This window comes from Glycine max, chromosome 13 (genome assembly GCF_000004515.6).
Source record: "Glycine max cultivar Williams 82 chromosome 13, Glycine_max_v4.0, whole genome shotgun sequence".
NCBI classification, from domain to species: Eukaryota; Viridiplantae; Streptophyta; class Magnoliopsida; order Fabales; family Fabaceae; genus Glycine; species Glycine max.
In genome coordinates, this window is record NC_038249.2 from 30972082 (window position 1) to 30989914 (window position 17833).

General features: G+C 32.0%; 2 protein-coding genes across 2 annotated transcripts; both read right to left on the minus strand.

The window, feature by feature from the left end:
* Window positions 1-748: 748 nt before the first annotated feature.
* LOC100796407 (ankyrin repeat-containing protein BDA1) lies at window positions 749-5829 on the minus strand. The gene is made up of 3 exons (XM_003541561.4): window positions 5703-5829; window positions 3433-4066; window positions 749-1586 (listed from the first exon to the last, which is right to left on the minus strand). Exons 2-3 carry the CDS (start codon window positions 4036-4038, stop codon window positions 858-860), a joined length of 1335 nt encoding a protein of 444 aa, XP_003541609.1. The 5' UTR covers window positions 4039-4066; window positions 5703-5829; the 3' UTR covers window positions 749-857.
* Window positions 5830-7385: 1556 nt separating this feature from the next.
* LOC100788674 (structural maintenance of chromosomes protein 2-1) lies at window positions 7386-17662 on the minus strand. Its single transcript, XM_003542798.5, has 20 exons — window positions 17174-17662; window positions 15593-16273; window positions 15315-15458; window positions 14927-15217; window positions 14651-14836; window positions 14407-14571; window positions 14257-14316; window positions 13959-14021; window positions 13427-13518; window positions 13020-13116; window positions 11988-12104; window positions 11608-11826; window positions 10784-10924; window positions 10541-10708; window positions 10280-10464; window positions 10074-10167; window positions 9914-10002; window positions 8967-9192; window positions 8172-8246; window positions 7386-7782 (listed from the first exon to the last, which is right to left on the minus strand). The coding sequence occupies exons 1-20, from the start codon at window positions 17489-17491 to the stop codon at window positions 7663-7665; spliced, it is 3531 nt and encodes a 1176-aa protein (XP_003542846.1). The 5' UTR covers window positions 17492-17662; the 3' UTR covers window positions 7386-7662.
* Window positions 17663-17833: the final 171 nt, after the last annotated feature.

A 17833-nucleotide genomic window follows, 5' to 3' on the forward strand; every position in this document is an offset into this window, starting at 1 on the left:
AAATTGTAACGTGAGAAAGACAAAATATTGGTATTGTTAAATTGAGAGATTTTTCCGGTTGAGAAACTGATAACAATTCTGAAATGTGGACACGAGCAATTTTTTAAACACCTATGGGTGTGTTCAAGTTTCTGAATGATTTATATTTAAAAATCTAAAGAGAATTCAAGAATTATATGACACGTACTTTTGTGTTTGTGTTCAGGTTATCGAGCACTATCTAAATATGATTTTTTTTGTTTGAAAATTACCAAAATACCCTTGATGTCATCGAACTAATTGAAATCATGTATAATATTTTTTTTTTCAAAATATAATTACAAAAGTCACAAAATCTTTATTTTGCACTTAGAATATTAACCATATATAATATTAAAAAAAGATTTTTTCTGCAAACTGTCTAGAAAATTGTTTTTAATCACTAAGAAGGTGGTGGTTTACTCAAATATTTGTTAAAAGCTTTAAATACTCCAATTTTTTTATAACGTTTTCATGATAAGAGAGTCTTTCAATCTAATAAACTTGTGTTTAATAGAGGGAGGAAGACAAAAAATAAAGAAAAAAATATAATTAATCTGATGTGAATCAGAAACTTTTTACATTATTTTAATTTAAATATTTTTATTTTATTTTTATCTTTTCTATTTTTATTATATCAACCAATTAAACGTGTGCTATAAAAAGTTATAGTGAATACTTTTGCATGTATCCAGCCCTTGCCCACCAAACAAACAATTACATAGTCCAATCAAAATCAACCATCGTACATAACCAACATAGAATTCTCAAAAAGTATTGCATACATAAAATAGCCTAATTCAACTTGTGTGCACAACCCAGATTTAGTTGTAAACCCTTTATCCATGTTTGATAACTTTTACTAGCCAAGAAATTACGCGGATCATGCTGAAGACAACAATTAGCCCAAGAAGTCCAAGCCAAAGATAAATCCAAAAATGAAATACGTGATTAGCTGACTTGAAACCCAACATGAACCCTCCGAAAAAATAGGAAAGCATAAGAAATGTGAGAGTGACACACGTGCCTATTGATAAGATCCCCATGGTGACTTCATTCTTTAAGGGGACTCCACTCACAAGTAAGAGAGTAATACTAAGTGATGCAGCCAGAGAGATGGAGTTGAACATTACAAAACTTTCAAAGTCAGATTCTTGAGTAGTTAAGAATACTGCTCTCCCAGGATGTAATTCCATAGCATCCTTCACATTATTACTTAACATGTTTTTCCAACTACGTAAGTCTGAACCATTTGCTTGTATAACACCACCTGGAGGGTTCATTACAGCATTAAAGGTCATGGCTGAGATCATTGTAGCTACCACACTAAGCATCCCTCTCATTTCTTCCAGCCTTTCACCCTGATGTTGTAAGAACCTTTTACCCAGTTTGAAATTCTTTGTCCAATACTTTTCATTTGGATTAAGTGATGGTAGTGAATGTGTTTGGTTCATTCCATTGTTCATTATGACAGCATCCACTAACATGTCCAAAGCAGTACAACCCATCTTATTCTCAATGCTTGCTTCTTCTCTTATTTTGGGTATCGAAAGCAAGTACCTTATAGTCTAAAACATAACATACATTATGGTTTATTAAATAAAATAAATAATAATAATTTAATATTTATTCAAATAATTAATAGCAAAATTTAAACTAGCAAAATGTTTTTATCTGATCTTCATATTGAACCTAACATTATTCATAAGTAGTATTTTCAAAATGAAAAATCACATATTAATTGCTAAATACTTCTATACATATATTGTGATAAAAATATTTTAAAGGATGTGATTATTACTGAAATATATCTTAACACCAAAGGATTCAAAGTTAACTCATAAAACTGGAACTTTTATATAATATATATGTACATCTATAATTCATCTCATAATTTTTTTAATTATTAATTTGATAAATTCTTTTAAATTTAGTTATATATTTGAAAAACAACATATTTTATCAAATGAGTGAATGATAATTTGGTAAATTAAAAATATTTTCCCATATATTTTAATTAAAATATTATGATGAATATTCGTTAGTAGTGTTAAGTTAAATACACTAAATTGTGTATTTCCAACATAAAAGGAGAGGACAGTGTAATACTCTCGCACCTCTAAAGGTATAGAAATGTAGTTTAGTATATATTCTTACATAAGATAAGAGGGTTCTTTAATACCGGTAGCAAGGGAGGGGAAAGTATATAAAGGGAAGGATAATGTAATATTAGCATCTCTTAGAAGAGGAGAGTAAAATTTATTACTAATATTTTAAGTTTAGTAACTTATTCTTTATTCGACCATATATGAACCCAAGCACACAATCATTGACTATTGTCAATTTGTCATAATTATTCTTATGCATGGAACAAATACTACAACACGATTCCTTTCTAGAGTACACATTAACGATAGAGAGACCTTAATTTCAAAATACAAAACAATGCATCATCTAAAACGAATAAGTATGCAGGAATATAATACGTTTAATGTGTTAGTAACACACTTTTTTTAATGCATATTTTATTATTAATTAAAATTTAAGAAATGAGTTTACACAATTTTATAATTTTCAATCAATTTCTCTCCATAATAAAGATCATGAGTAATGAAGTTTCTAATTTTTCTCTTAAATTCTTTATTCGATCAATATTTTCACACCAAACCAAAGAAAAAAAATACTTTGCAAATGCTTATTATCACTCTACAAATGTTTCTCCCTTTCCATTTTGTCTGATTAGCTAGCCTTCTTTAGTGTGACATAATGTTTGCAAATTTTTCATTGTTAGTTAATTTATGAGTTCCACTATTATTGGTCAAGAGAATCCTTTGGTGCTGTTAGGATGGGCTGGACAAAGGAAGCCCGAGAGAAGAAAAATCACGTGCATGGTTTAAGAATTTCATAGGTTGACCCCAAAAAAAGGAATTTTATAAATTAAAATATTATTGTATTTATCTTTAAATGTTAATTAGTTTTATTTTAATTCCCTAAAATACTAGATAATAACATGCAAGGTTGTCATTCATTAGATTTATTATTTAATATGGAGTTGGTTTTGTGTTGAGCCTCGAATGGAAAATATGAGTCTTGTTTTTATCTTTTTTGTAGTTTATTCTATAGCATTAATGGTAGATTGTTATAGGAACAGCAGTAATAATATGTTGTCTTTGCTTCCTAACAGTGCTAATTAAGAACAGTTTAAGTAATAACAATTGATTTGGAAATTGGAATCAAGTTATAGGTGTGCCAGTGGCAGTGAGTGAGGTGGTGTTCACAATAATTTTTGTTATTTACGTTATCAAAAGTTATCTTAAAAATGTGGTTTCACCTCACATCAGTCACATGAGTAAAAACCGAAAATCTATTTTGCATTTAATTCATATAAATGGAAAAAAAAAAAGAGTAAAGTACCTCAACTTGCTTCAAGGTAACAGCAAAGTGCAAAATGGTATTCCCATGATGCAAGTCTGTTTTGTTTAGAAAATCATTACCACTAAGATCTCGCACTTGCACCAATGTTTTCAAGGTCTCCAAGTGATTGTGCTCAACACATAGGTGCAACACAGTTTTTCCTGATCCATCAAGCACCATCAATGACTCAGGCTTTGCCATAATCAGTTGTCTTGCTATTTCTGTTCGTCCTCTCATAGCTGCATAGTGAATAGGAATTCTTCCATCTTGATCACTCATCAAACAAGCATGTTCATGATATGTTTGCAACAACACATGGACAATCTCTACATGGCCTTGTGCTGAAGCTAGATGAAGAGGGGTGCGTTTGGAATGGTCCAACTCAAGGGCAAGTTGAGGTTTGTGTCTGAGAAGAGACTTTGTGAAATCAAGGTGGCCAAGTAAAGCTGATATGTGTAAGGGAGTTTCAGTGAAGGTTGTTAATGAAAGCTTGTGTAGGATAAGAGGGTCTCTCCCTATTAGAGTGTCTAACTCAGATACATTACCTCTCAATGAAACCTCATAAAGAGCACTCAGTGAACCATTTTCTTGATCAGCATAACTCATTTTGAGAACTTGAACTTTTTACTTCTAACTGTAAAAGAAATAAATTCAAAGTATGCTTTCAAAAATCAGGAGCAAAAAACACATCCATATGTTACAGAAAATTGACATATAAATAGCTATGCAATCAACATAGGACAAGCCTACTTAAGCCATAGCTAGGGCTGCTGTAACAGATTTGAGAAAATGAACATTTACAAAACTACAAGTGTAAAATACAATCAGCATTTCACAATGAATTCAATCCAAGGTCGATCAAATTATCAAAATTACCACGGGCAACACAGCAGCCAACAAAAACAGAATCATCAGTGAGATACATTAACTACACTACAGATTAACAATGGAAAAAAATTGAGATTATGCAGCAAGAGATTCAAACTTAGCAACTGAAAAACAACACTATGAACAAACAAAAAAGTTCCATTGTGAGTCACCAATTTGACGAATTCAGTTCCTCAGAAAATCCCGTCTCTCTGACATAAGTTGATAAAACACACCTAATTCCACTTTCCAATTCAATTTTTTGGTCAATGCATCACCACAAACACAGGTAAAACACCGCCTCAACCTTTAATTCAATGAGTTAAAGGTTATTTTGGTCCCTTGAAGTTTATTACGATGTCACTTTAGCTTCTAAAACTTATAAAAAAATTCTTGAAAATTTAATTCATCAATCATGTTAATCCAACTATTACTTACAAGCTGTGATTTAATTTCCAGTTTCAAAATGACAGCAAGTGTTTAATTTTGATTAATTCAAAAATGAAATTTGTTCTCATAAATTCACCTCTAAGAATCTAACTGATATTTAAATAAAAGGCCATAAACTACTGTTTAAATTAAAGGCCATAATGACAGTAAAAATCACATTAAAAGGAACTCTTACGAACAATTAGAAAACTAAAAAATTTAATATCATGTTCTTTTTTGGTAGAATATAAAACTTCTTTTTCACGTAATTTTTATCATATTTATGTCTCATCTTTGTTCAAACATTAATTGTGTTTCATGTAGGTAAATCTAATAATTAATAAAATCAAAATTATGTCCTAAAATAATAAATGATGATTGTTTCAAAAGACAACTTTAATTCAAATTTTAGTTAAAATATCAAAATAAATATTTTAAAAGATGAAGGATTAATTAAGAGACTGTTGAACCTAACTTTCATACACTAAATTTATGAAGAAAAAATAGAGTTTGATCGCTGCAGACTATATTCTTAAAAAGGGTCGAGAATCTCTAATGCATTTAAGCTCACCAAGGAATAATCTCCACCCAAAGGATCTGAACTTGTAGGAATATAGAATACCTCGGGTTCCACAAAGAAAGAAAAAAAATCCTAATTACGGTCGTTGAAAAAAACATTTTAAAAGATCAAGGATTGAAACAAATTTTAGTTAAAAAATAATGTAAAAAAAAATACTATTTCTATCTTTAAGGATTTAGATTAAATTTTATTTAAATAATTTTTTTATTTGTAAGAATGAAATATAAAGTTTAACTCATGCACCATATTACTCGCTGTTTTCGAAGCTATATTGGGTATCGAACAATTATGAAATGCAAAATTAGATAAATGAAATAAAAATAAGCAAAAGATTAAAGTCTCCGGTAACAAACCAATTATCATTGCAAAAGCAAAGAGGAAAAAATGGAAATACCAATTGAACTGAATAATGGCGTTCCAGGTGGTTGTGATTACAGAATGCAGCAACTTGATGTCTTTGAATATCTCAAAATTTTACGAGTGAAAGAAGGTAGATTTTCCCTTCAGAACTCGAACTTGCCTCTGAATTTCAACTTAATAGGTATTCATTTCGCTCAATATAGGATGTTCAAAAAGTCTAGGATAATTAATAATGCTGACTTAAGTGTTTGCTTTTTGGAAAATTTGTTTGTTTTTTTTATTTAACATCACATTAATTATTTTTTATCAACTATATTCTTTGTTTTCTAATATTCTCTGATCTCAAATATTGAAAAAAAAAATTCATGTTACTAAGAAAGTTAATTAATCACGTATCGATCTTAATTAAAAATTAATTTTTCTTCAACTTATCTTTTATTAAAATTTTACATCAAGAATAAAAATGAATAGTTGAAACTAAAATTTTAATTAAATAAATGAATAAAGTTGGTTGAAATATTTTTATATTTGGAAAAAATGTATTTTTTTTCTTATATTTGAGATTGAAGTAATATTTAAGTATTTCACGCATGCATTTAATTATAGTGTGAAGAAAAAAAGAAATAACGAAAGGAAATTTTATGATTATTTTATTAAAGGTAAATGTTAATTAATACCTAAGGCAAAGGAACTTGAAAATATTTTTATTAAGCTCTCATAATCTTTTTTACATACTTTTATTATTTATATAATAATTTGTTACATTCCTTAACCAATGATTAAAAACACTGATTATAAAACTCTTCATTAAAATCAAGAAAATTTATTTTGTTTTATTGATTTTTCCGTAATAACCATAAAACGACACGTGAACCGATAAAAGCAACAGAGGGAGCAGTAGCTTTTACTTTTTATCCGTGTTATACACGATATTTATTTTAATTTTAATCATAAAAAATTAATATACAATAATATAAAAAAAATCTTAATAAGCCAAAATTATTAAAATATAAATAGTGTATAAATTACACTAAAATATTATAATAATAAGAAAAAAATAAAACAAAATTTTAAAGAGACAAAATGAACTTCAAAGTTTTTATAGAAACTAATAATATATTTTAGTTGCATATATATACATAACTAAAAATATATTTTTGTCATTTATTTAATTATAAAAATCACTTTTTCCATAACTCAATCCATTTTACACACAACAAACAGATTGAGAGTACGATCGTCCACTATCCATCTTGTCTATTCAATCTACTCGGAGAAAGGGTAAAAGCTACCGAACCCTCGTTTGACTTGTTTCACCGTGGATCATGACTTTGTGTTGTATGGGGGCATTCCTTACTCAATAAGGTACAAGAATATATTTGTAAAAAAAACTATTATATAAAATTAATTTAATTAACGAAAACATATTTTCATTATAAAAAGAATACATGAAAATATTATAAATAAATAAATTTTCTATATTGTTGTTCAATTATATTTTTAAAAAACATCAAAAAAATTTCTAATTGTTATGAAAATGTAAATTGTTAACTAATTTCCTATTATACCCTTTATTTCATATGTTAATTTCTTTTTCAATGATAAAAAACGCAAGACCCTAAAAATATAAAACCTTTTTTTTTCTGGCTTGACATTATTCCCAACAAATCAAACAAAATAATGACGTCATGTTGAAAATTTGGCCCAAGGTCGATTGTTTTGCATGTTCCTCTATTTTACTCTCATTCCTCATTCTTATATACTTTTCTTATACAAAACCAGAGCATTCATATTCAAACACAACCATGTTACCCCCATCCTCGTTATTGTAACTTCTAAATTACTTTATAGAAACAACACTATCACATATGGACCTTTACACTGATGTTCAAATTACATAAAAGCTTTTAAATTACAGGCATTACCTACATTTCTAGGTTCCCTGAAGATGAACACAAGTGCAAGACTTGTAACAGATCGGTGAAGCAAACACATCATTTGCTTTGTTTAGCTGCAACAGTTCGCTGAACAGTTGAAACACCATCCACAAATTTTGTCCGGAAAAGAACATTTGCATTATTGAACATGCCTTCCTTCAAGGAAACCACAATAAACTGCAAATCAAAAGAAATGAGGTTATTCAACTTATTGGGTGCTGAACTGTCGCTAGCAGGAATTTTGAAAATAAACTCAAAGAGAAGTATACGCCAAACAAGTTTTTTCCCCACTTGGTAGTTTCAACTACATGGATTAAAAGACATTATAATGCTTCTTTATTGTCAATCAATTATCATGTATATTGACAAACCAAAAAGAAAACCAGAACAAGGTAACAACCAAAAATCCAAGTGCCAAACATGCCAAAAGGACAAAAAGACGTTTCTGTTAATCTTTTAATATTTTTTTATAACCTACAATAAGAGGTTTGTGGCTATTAATTTTTTAGAATTGGAAAGACAAGATTGCAAGAAATCACACGACAACATGAACAATTATCCTCTACCTGAGAGTGCGGAAAGTGAGCCTTTATCATTCTCCCTATGTTTTGTGTGTGGCTCAAATCAAGAGCTGCATCAACCTGCAAGAATGAAACAATTAACATTTGACCCAACCACAATGCCTATTAATTTATCGAGAATGCTCAATCCATCAATCCTATCAAACAAGCATAAATTTATCAACTATGTCTAACAACCTATCAATCCTTAAAATAGAAGGTAACTAAATCTGTATTACAAACCAGTCCATCATCCAGTTTCACTAGTTTTCATTTTTACATATTCTACTCAGGACTTATTATCTCAGGGAAGAAAAGAAAAAACTACTATTCTGCATAAGCATACACAGATACACTCCTTTAATTGTCATCACTCATCAGCATTATGCAATGATAAGGAATAGGGTGAACTACACTTCCTTCCTTTAATGATGTTCAAATTCCATCGATTTTCCAGCTATGTCTCCCCTTAAAGATGAAAATGTGTCACTCTTAAATATATTTAAATGTACATGAACCTTTCAAGAACAATTTTCTTCTATCTGCTACTCTTAGATACTCTCAACTGATTCTGTATAGCCCTACTATTTTTGGGGCTAGGTTAAGTGTCATGCATGATGCATCTACAACTCAGATCATAAGGTTTTTTACAGGATCCCACATGTGTATATATTTTAGAGGCGAACTTAGATGATTTCAGTATTTCACTGTCACGAATTCAATGCAGACTCTTTTAATTACTGTCACAATAAGATAACTAGGATTCTAAAAAAATTACAAAGAAACTAATGTAAAGCATACCTCATCAAGGATGTAAAGTGGAGCAGGTTTGAACAGCAGCAGTGCCAGAATCAGAGAAAGTGCAAGCAGTGATCGCTGACCTCCACTTAATTCAGACAATGACTGCTTCCACACACTTCCAAATGCAACACGAACCTCAAGACCATCAAGGAAGCTGCATCCTTCTGGAGGTTCTAACTTGGCCATTGTTCCCGGTAGTAGCGTAGAAAAGATGGATCCAAAGTCACTGGATGAACACAATAAGAACATGATACTCAACCATTATCAAATGAAATTATAAAATAATAGGGTAGTCAGTAAATCACACTGTTAGGAACTAATTCTTCCAAAAGCGTAAGTGAAGGTTCATGATTGATGTTATATCTAATAGACCAACACGCCTCTTTACCCATGAATCCTTCCAACTAAAAGCATGGACAAGGCACAAGGCAAACCATAACTTACACTGATTTGGAAAACAGTAATCAGCCATAATAGATTGATTGATTCTGTTTTTATTAGGGATTTAGGGTATAATATTTTGGGCAAGCTGTAATTATATATTTGCATGTATTAAAGGGATCACTTATGTATAAAATCTCACTTTTGTTTCAATAGATTAGATTTTTTCTTTTAAAAGTGATAGGAATTTCTTTTTATTGGCTCCCAAATTTGTGTTCCTTTCTTTATTCTCTGCCCTGTAATCCTATTTTTCATTGAGAGGAATGAAAACACCACTTTCCAAAAAATTCTATATACTGAAACTCAACTTTAACATAGATGGATTATGAGGCAAGAATCAACCTCTTGACTGTTTGATCACAAAGGCTCTGATACCATGTTAACAAACTTAACAATCAAAAAGCAGAAAGTAATTATACACGAAGGCTTACAAATGGTTTCATATCCAACAAGCATAAATTGAGTGGATCAAATTACATTAAAATAAAAATAATTAAATAACTCACTTATTCACTTTGATCCAGGTAACATTAAGTGTCTCCTTCTTCTTCTCATCTAGCTCTTCAATCACCTTCTTGATTTTAGACTTGTCATTCTAGGAAAAAATAAATAGATTAAGCATTTATACAAGAAAGTTAGAAAATGTGGAAATAGATTGAAAATCACCTCAATTATGTATTTTTTGGACATCAAATCATTGTACTCATCTTCTGCCTTCTCAAACATTGCCATCACTTTCTTGTTTACCCTTTTTTCAAGCCTTGTGGATGCAAAACAACGAAAACAAAAGTGTAATCACAGTAAATGAGGATATCTAATTGTAGTTGCACATGAATTGATAATACAAAAGTAAGATTTTTAAAGCAACACACCCAGATTGTTCAGCCTGAAGCTTCTCAAGTTCTTCTCTAGCTTTAGTAGGATCACGGGAAGAAAAATCATAATCAGTTCCACTTCTACCAAACAACTGTTTTTCAGAAGCAATCCATGCATGCTTCTCTATTAATTTATCTACTCTCACAGAGCAATCTTTCTGTTCCAACTCCATCCGTTTTACCTAGAATAATAGAATGAAGAGATTGTTCTTCAGCACACAATTCCAAGCATAGAGACAAGAGCTGTTGAAATATTACCTCATTTTCCATCCTCTTCCTTTCAAGATTACTCTCACTAATTTTATGTTCAAGCTTTTGCTGGTCTTTAATAATAGCACTGATTTCCTTATCACATTCCTTCATTTTTAGGCGAACTGATTTCAGCTGTGACTGAACTTGATCAAGATTATCCCGTGCAGCAGCAACCTGTACCTCAAAGGGTTGAGAACACAATCTTGCTCTACAGAAAGAGATCTAATGAAAACATTTACAAATGCTTACAGTGGATCTTTGTTCTTCTACTTCAGAGGCAAGATTACTGATCAGTGTTCCCAATGATGCTAACTGGTTCTCCAAAGATGCTTGCTCCTGGATAATAGCTTCCATTTCCATAACAAATCTCTCCTTTTCACTATCATGTCCCTACAAATCAGCAAGCAACCAATTATCACTATGTAGTGATTAATTACTTACTTGGTTACACTATTTATTTTAGTTTATTATTAATTCTGAGGGCTAAAAAATATTGAAATTGTATCCCTGTGTTTTTCTTCAACGACAACCTGTAAACCGCATTCCCCACTCTTGACTTAAGATCGGGAGTGTGAATTTGCTTTCTAGTTTCTAGCTGATTCCACAATCTATATCAGTAGCGCCCAATATGCTAGTTTATTCAGTCAAAAATGTCTCAAACATATGGGAAAACAGGACTGACAAGAAAAAGTACAAAAGCTCTAAAAATTCAATTGTGCTAGCTACTTTCAACAATTGCAAGCAGCATTATCAAATATTTTATAAAAACACACGCATGCCAATCAACTGCATCCTCTAGCAATCAAAGAATGAGGACATAACGATAATGAAAGATACTTTCAACGATTGCTTCAAATATTGGCCTATCAAAAGTTCCATTGCACCTTGGGCCATAATGGGAATCTCCAATAGGCCATCACAGAAAATTCAATCTATTATCCCAACATGATTTTGGCACATACTTACAAACTAGAGTTTTACAAGTACAACTAACTGCATGACAATTATCCAGTTGTTATAAATTAGTTAAATGAATCATGATATGATTTAAAATAATAAATTTTCAAGCATACCTTCAGATCTTTTAATGATGACTGCATTTGAGATTTGATTGTCTTTATCTTTTTCTCCAAGCCTTTTAGCCTACTCTCTCTGTTATTGTCATGTTCTTTGATTGATTTCTCAAGAGATGAAACAGTTTTAACACAGTCCTCATATAGAAGTTGCTTGTCCTTGACTGTAGACTTTGCTTCATTAAGCTCTTGCTCAATCTTCTTCACTAATTCTCCGAGCTACAAAGAAAAATAAGATGGGAATTAGGGCAAAAAGGAGCAGAAAAAAATGAATAACATGGAGAAAAATAACACTGCAAGTTAAATGGAACTAAGGTAAAATTGCAGTGCTTGTTCATGAATCAATTATAGAATTTAGACAAAAAGAAAGGAATCAAAACCTTATGATGCTCATTTTGCTCAGCTCTGCTCTGAAACAATGAAAGGTCGTACAACTTCAGTTCTAATTGTGCTTTGAGATCTATAAATTTTTTCTGAAGTGGGAAGAGCTTTGAGATCTGGATTTGAACATAAAAAGACAACACACCGATTGATAAGATTAAAATTATGTTGAAAGTTGAAAAATATGAGCTCATCTACAAAAAATGGGCATAGAAAAATGACTAAGCTTCAAGTTTATCAAAAGTAATCAATGCAAAAATAAATGTGTACCAAATCTCCCAAGTCAAAAGAAAATCATAATGACAGTTCAGTCCATACATAACATCACTATTTTTGTGTATGCCTTCATAAAATGTATTAAGACAAAAAATGTGTAGAAATATGGTCAAAATACTCCTTGGCAACCATCCCTCCATGAGGTAAATTTCGGCGTTAAGCCTAATCCATTTCTAACAAATGCTAAACCAAAACATTGTCAAACCAACTAGCATGTACTCTTATCCCTGCCGTTATCTTTTATACTCTCACACCACACCACCATTTCATATGAACAATGAAGCTTTCAATCTTTAAACTTCTTCTACTTCTTGGAATTTTATTTTTGTTTAAACTTTCCTGATTGAGAAACTTTAAATTGAAAAGTCTCCATAGGATAATTTACTCTTTTCCTATAGGATTTCAACTATAGATTCCACTGGAGATTATTATTGAATTGACCTATTTTCAAGTCAACACCAATTCTCCAAATAGTGCTGGCTTGCTGATCTATCTTAGTAGTCCAAGGTCCCCAAAACATGAAATCTTTTAGTTGGCACGGATATTAAGGAAATTCTGAGGAAAACCGGATCTTTAAAGAGAGCAATTTATCATATACATTTGTTATTTTGAGACAAGTAAAAGGTGTAAGGTCCTTTGGCAGTGTGCCCCCAAAAGCAGTGATTTGGTGGCTTTTCCTGAAGTGGAATGCCAGAAGGATCAGAATGTTTTCTAATTTCCATATCATTCTGGAAAAAGGGGTGTTCAGAGTCTACCTTTGCCTCAATCTCTGACAATCTTCTTTGATGCACTGAAAGTTTTGACTCAGCCTCAGACAAAGCATGAAGTTGCCCCAAAAGATCACCACCTCCCCTGTTACAACAAACCAGTCACAACATATCCAGAAATATATATATATATATATATATAAAAATATATATATGTGTGTGTGTGTGTGTGTATGATTGCTTAAAATGCCATCAGATACAAACATCCAATAACTAGGGACTGCATTGGTTAGTAGAGAACAATACCCTGTTAAGGTAAAACAAATAAATTCTGTAAATTGCCAAAAACTCAAAATCTTCTATGCTTTTCGGATCAGTGTATTGGAGAGAGAATAGGAGATATATGTGCATTCCAGAGACAATTGTAATAATGATAAAAGAAGATAGCACCATACTTGCGGCTTCCACCAGTCAGAAGACCACTTGGCTGAAATATATCTCCTTCAAGAGTGACACTTGTGGTGTGAATCTCCCGATTAAATGCCACCTATTAGACATCCAACAAAAATGCAAGACAATTTGAGCAAGATGATCATGTGCTAGAATAGACAAGTATGATTGTAAGAACCAAAAAATAGATGAAGTATCACATAGTGAAAACAAACAGGACTCAACTACTTAAATAGAGACATTGTGCACCAGAGTTTAAAAGCATTTCTATTTAGCATTACGTAAATGTACAGTAAGAAAATTATAGTATGTTAAAAAAAACATTAAGAGCTGAGCATACAATAGCCAAATACTTATAGAAAAGACCATCAAGCTCCTAAGTTATGAATTATTAGTAAAGAAATGCATATGAAAATCACAATGCAGATCTAAAATACAAAATGTGGATGACATAATATCAGTTGAGGATTTATCCCACATTATAAAATTAATGTTTCATGTAAATAAACAGAAAAAAAAAAGGGCATCACTCATTACCTCCTTTGCAGCATCAATAGTTTTGCAGACAAAGGTTGAACCAAATACATATTCCATTGCACTCTAGGAACAAATATAAAATTTAGTTAGAAGAGTGTAGTCTAAAGTAAAATGAAACCTAAAATCTGAGAACCAAAATTTCCAGAGAGCTGATCAAGACAGACAGACAGCAAGATAAAATGCAAATCAAAACTGGAGAAGAATATTAGAACTTTCAATTGGTATGGAAAATGCTTTCAGTACCCATGCATAAGATACCATTGCATTATTATAAAAATTGAAATTCAAAAAGGCACACCTGCAATTCTTCTTCATAACCAACCAAAGAAAGAGCTATTTCAGCATTCCCCTTGCCCACCTGAAATGAAAGTAACAAAAATATTAGCTGCTAGTGATAGCAAAAAATAAGTAGATTAAGTATATTAAAAAAAAAGTTGCAGAGACCAACCAATCTAACAGCAGCTTGTTGAACTCTGGAGGAAACATTATAGGATTGTATCTTGTTCAGAGGTATAATTGTCACTCTTCTTCTAAGATTGCCATTCTGTAGTAGTTGCTTTCCAGTATTTTCTGTGTCAACAACAACATTATACAACTTTCCAGCAGCTGTAACCTGAAAATGGAAATATTCCGGGGCTTAACATAAGAACTTTCATTTATAAATTCAGGTACAAGTTATCATGCTGTCCAACCTCTAGGGCAGTCATTGTGGACCTATCCTTTACTTTGATGAGTTTTGCAACAACACCTTTCACCTTTGACCTATCAAAATTCTTAGAAGGATCACGGTATGTAAATTCAACATTTGCCAGGTTTGCTGAAAGATTGCGTATTTCATCCTTCAACTTTTGCATACAGTCCATCTCAGTCATACGCTCCTAGAAGTTATTTTACAGGAGAATTTATTTAAAAGACTTATAAACCTTTTTACATTGGAAAGAAACTAGCAGAAGAGAAAGCAATCAAACCTTTTGTAAATCTTCCATCTCACCCTCTTTATAAGAAAGAGACTCCAACTCCATTCTAACGTTCTCAACATCTTTTTGTCTAGTGTTGAGCTCATTTTCAACAGCATTAGCTTCTTCACGTTTTGACCTTAATTGATTTGTTTTCTCCTTCAGTTCCTTTTCACAATGGCTAATTTTGGCTTTCAGCTGTTTCAATTCTGTTTCAGTACTCCCAACTGCTACCTTTGCATCCCTTAGTTGATCCTCTAAGCATTTCTCCTCATTACCACTGCTCTTGCCAGCTAAAACACCCTGTCAAAATTTTTGAGCAACAGGATAAAATAAACACCTCAATCTAACAGAAATCCCACTGATAGGCATCACAAAGCCAGACAACTTAAGCCTTTACCTGGTATTCTTTATCATGCTCCTCTAGACTCTTTGTGAGCTCATCAACTTTATTTTTCAGATCTGCTGCCCCCTCTTCAGCCTTTTTAACAGCAGAGGACTTCTCTTCTACAGAATGCTTCAATTCTTCAATATTTTTAACAAGCTAAAAACACAAAGGTTCAAAACCCAAATATCAGCTTCACAAACTAGAAATATTTCAAAATATTAGCAGCATAAGGATTTGGTACATAATCTTAAAATTGAGCAAACAACGAATCTAGAACATCATTGACATACATTTGCTTTGTTGGCTTCTTCACTCCTCAAAGTGTCTTCTTTATTATTTAGTACAGACGTTTCCCTCACAAGATTCTGGGAAAGTGCATCTACCTTCTCTGACAGAGATTTCATTTCTCCACCCATGCTTGCTTCCTTTTCAGCAGTCAACTGAGCTATTTTGGTCTCCATTTCCTTAATTTCCCCCTGATTTGTCTTAGCAATGTCATCAATCTCAGCTATCTTGGCTTTCACTTCTTCCACCTCAGAAGCAGCATTGTCTTTAATCCTCTCCGCTTGAACATACTCATAAGCAATACAAAATCTTCTCAACCTATCTAACTCTGCATTGCCATTAGCCCATTGCATGTACTGTGTCTTTTCTTTCCTTAACTTCTCCAGAGCAGGCAGTATCTCCTGGTCAAGAAGCTTGTTAATCTCATCAACCTTACTCTGCTTCTTCTCAAGTGTTTTAAGAGCAGCCTCTTTCTTTGTCTCATACATTCTCGTCCCTGCAGCTTCCTCAAGCATAGACAATATCTCTGGTGGTTTCATATTTAATACCTTAGTGATGCGTCCTTGCATAATAAGGAAATGTGGATTATTAACATTTAGCTGCACTGAATGAAAAAGGTTCTGAACTTGACTAGGCTGCGCAAGCTTCCCATTGATCAAATACTTGTTCCTCCCCCCTACCACAATCTGCATTGTACCCCAATACATAACATAATAAACAAAATGAGACCTTTCAAAGTGAATCAATCATCAATAACAAAATTTTTATTTTAAAATGTAATACTCACTCAACTCATGATTAAAACAAAAACAACCACTTTAAATTTATAAAGGTAGAGACAGTAAATCAATCCAAGTAACTTTTACACTCCTCAAGCATACTGCTCAACTCCTTCACACACAGACCACTAGGCTGACCATAATGGGTTAGGACTGTCAGTATGTTCTAATTAATGGATAACAATCTATGACTTCAAGGCATTGTAAAAAAAATTTAACATTGCCAGTAGTAATTCTTCCTTGAAAAAAGAAAAACTAAAAATGGAAACTTAGTCCATGACTAGTGGTAAAGTACCCTAAAACCAAAAACATGAAGCATCAGATGCAAATAAAGCTGAAAGATAAAATCAAAAACCAAACCTGATTTATTTCATTTCAAATAATAAAATATTTATAACACTAATTATCAAACAAAAACAATAAAACAGTATCTGAACAACAAAAAACTGCAAAATTGATCATACATATTTTAAAAATAACCTTCAAATGGAGAATTAAAAAGCACCAGACACAACTGAACTTGAAATCTAGAGACAAAACTACAAAAACTATCAAACTAAGTTGGGCCAAGTAGTGGGGTATTATAGTAGTTTGTTGAGGTCCTATGTAAGTTCAAACTGCATTGCCCCCATTGTACACTAAAAAAAAAAAAAAAAAAAGAAACATAACTGCTAGAAATAAAAGTCAAAATTTTCTTTCCTTCCATTATCTCTTCAATTCAAAAGTCAAAATCCCTAAAAAAATAACCTTAAAATGGAAGACCTGGAATTTGGAAACAAAAGCTAAGAAATTAACAGACGAGTGAACCTGTCTTGTTACTGTGATCTCAGAGTGTCCTTCGTATCCGAGAGGGCTTCTGGAGCTGTTGGAGTTGTCGAAGACGACGGAGACGGTGGCCTTGGTGATGCCAGCCTGGCCCTGCTTGTAGACGAGTTCCTGGAGGTTGGAAGCCCTGACCTGCTGCAGGTTGGTGATTCCGAGGACGAAGCAGATGGAGTCCAGGATGTTAGACTTGCCGGAACCGTTCAAGCCGGTGATGGCGTTGAAGAAAGGGTCGAAGCCCGGAACCACGGTGCGGGTCGCGTAGGATTTGAACCCTTCCAGACAAATCTCCTTGATGTACATCGCGATAGAGGGGGAAACAAAGGCTGGATGCTGTTTCAATTCGAATGATAACAATTTTTGTGTTTTGTGGATTTTGTTGTGTCTTGGTGAGTCTCAAAGCAAAGGCGGGAAAATTTTAGGAAAATTCAAAATGTCTTCAGTTAGGTTTGGACGATGAAAATGAAATCAAATACATTCTAAATTCTCATAATCCTTCATTTTAGTATTTTTATGACAAATGTTAATGATTAGTTTATTAGTTTTAATTTTTTCGATCCAATTGAGCCTATGATTTTTTCTCTTTTTTTAATTATACAATAAATCTTATATTTGAAAGTGTTATTATTTGAAAGAATATAAATT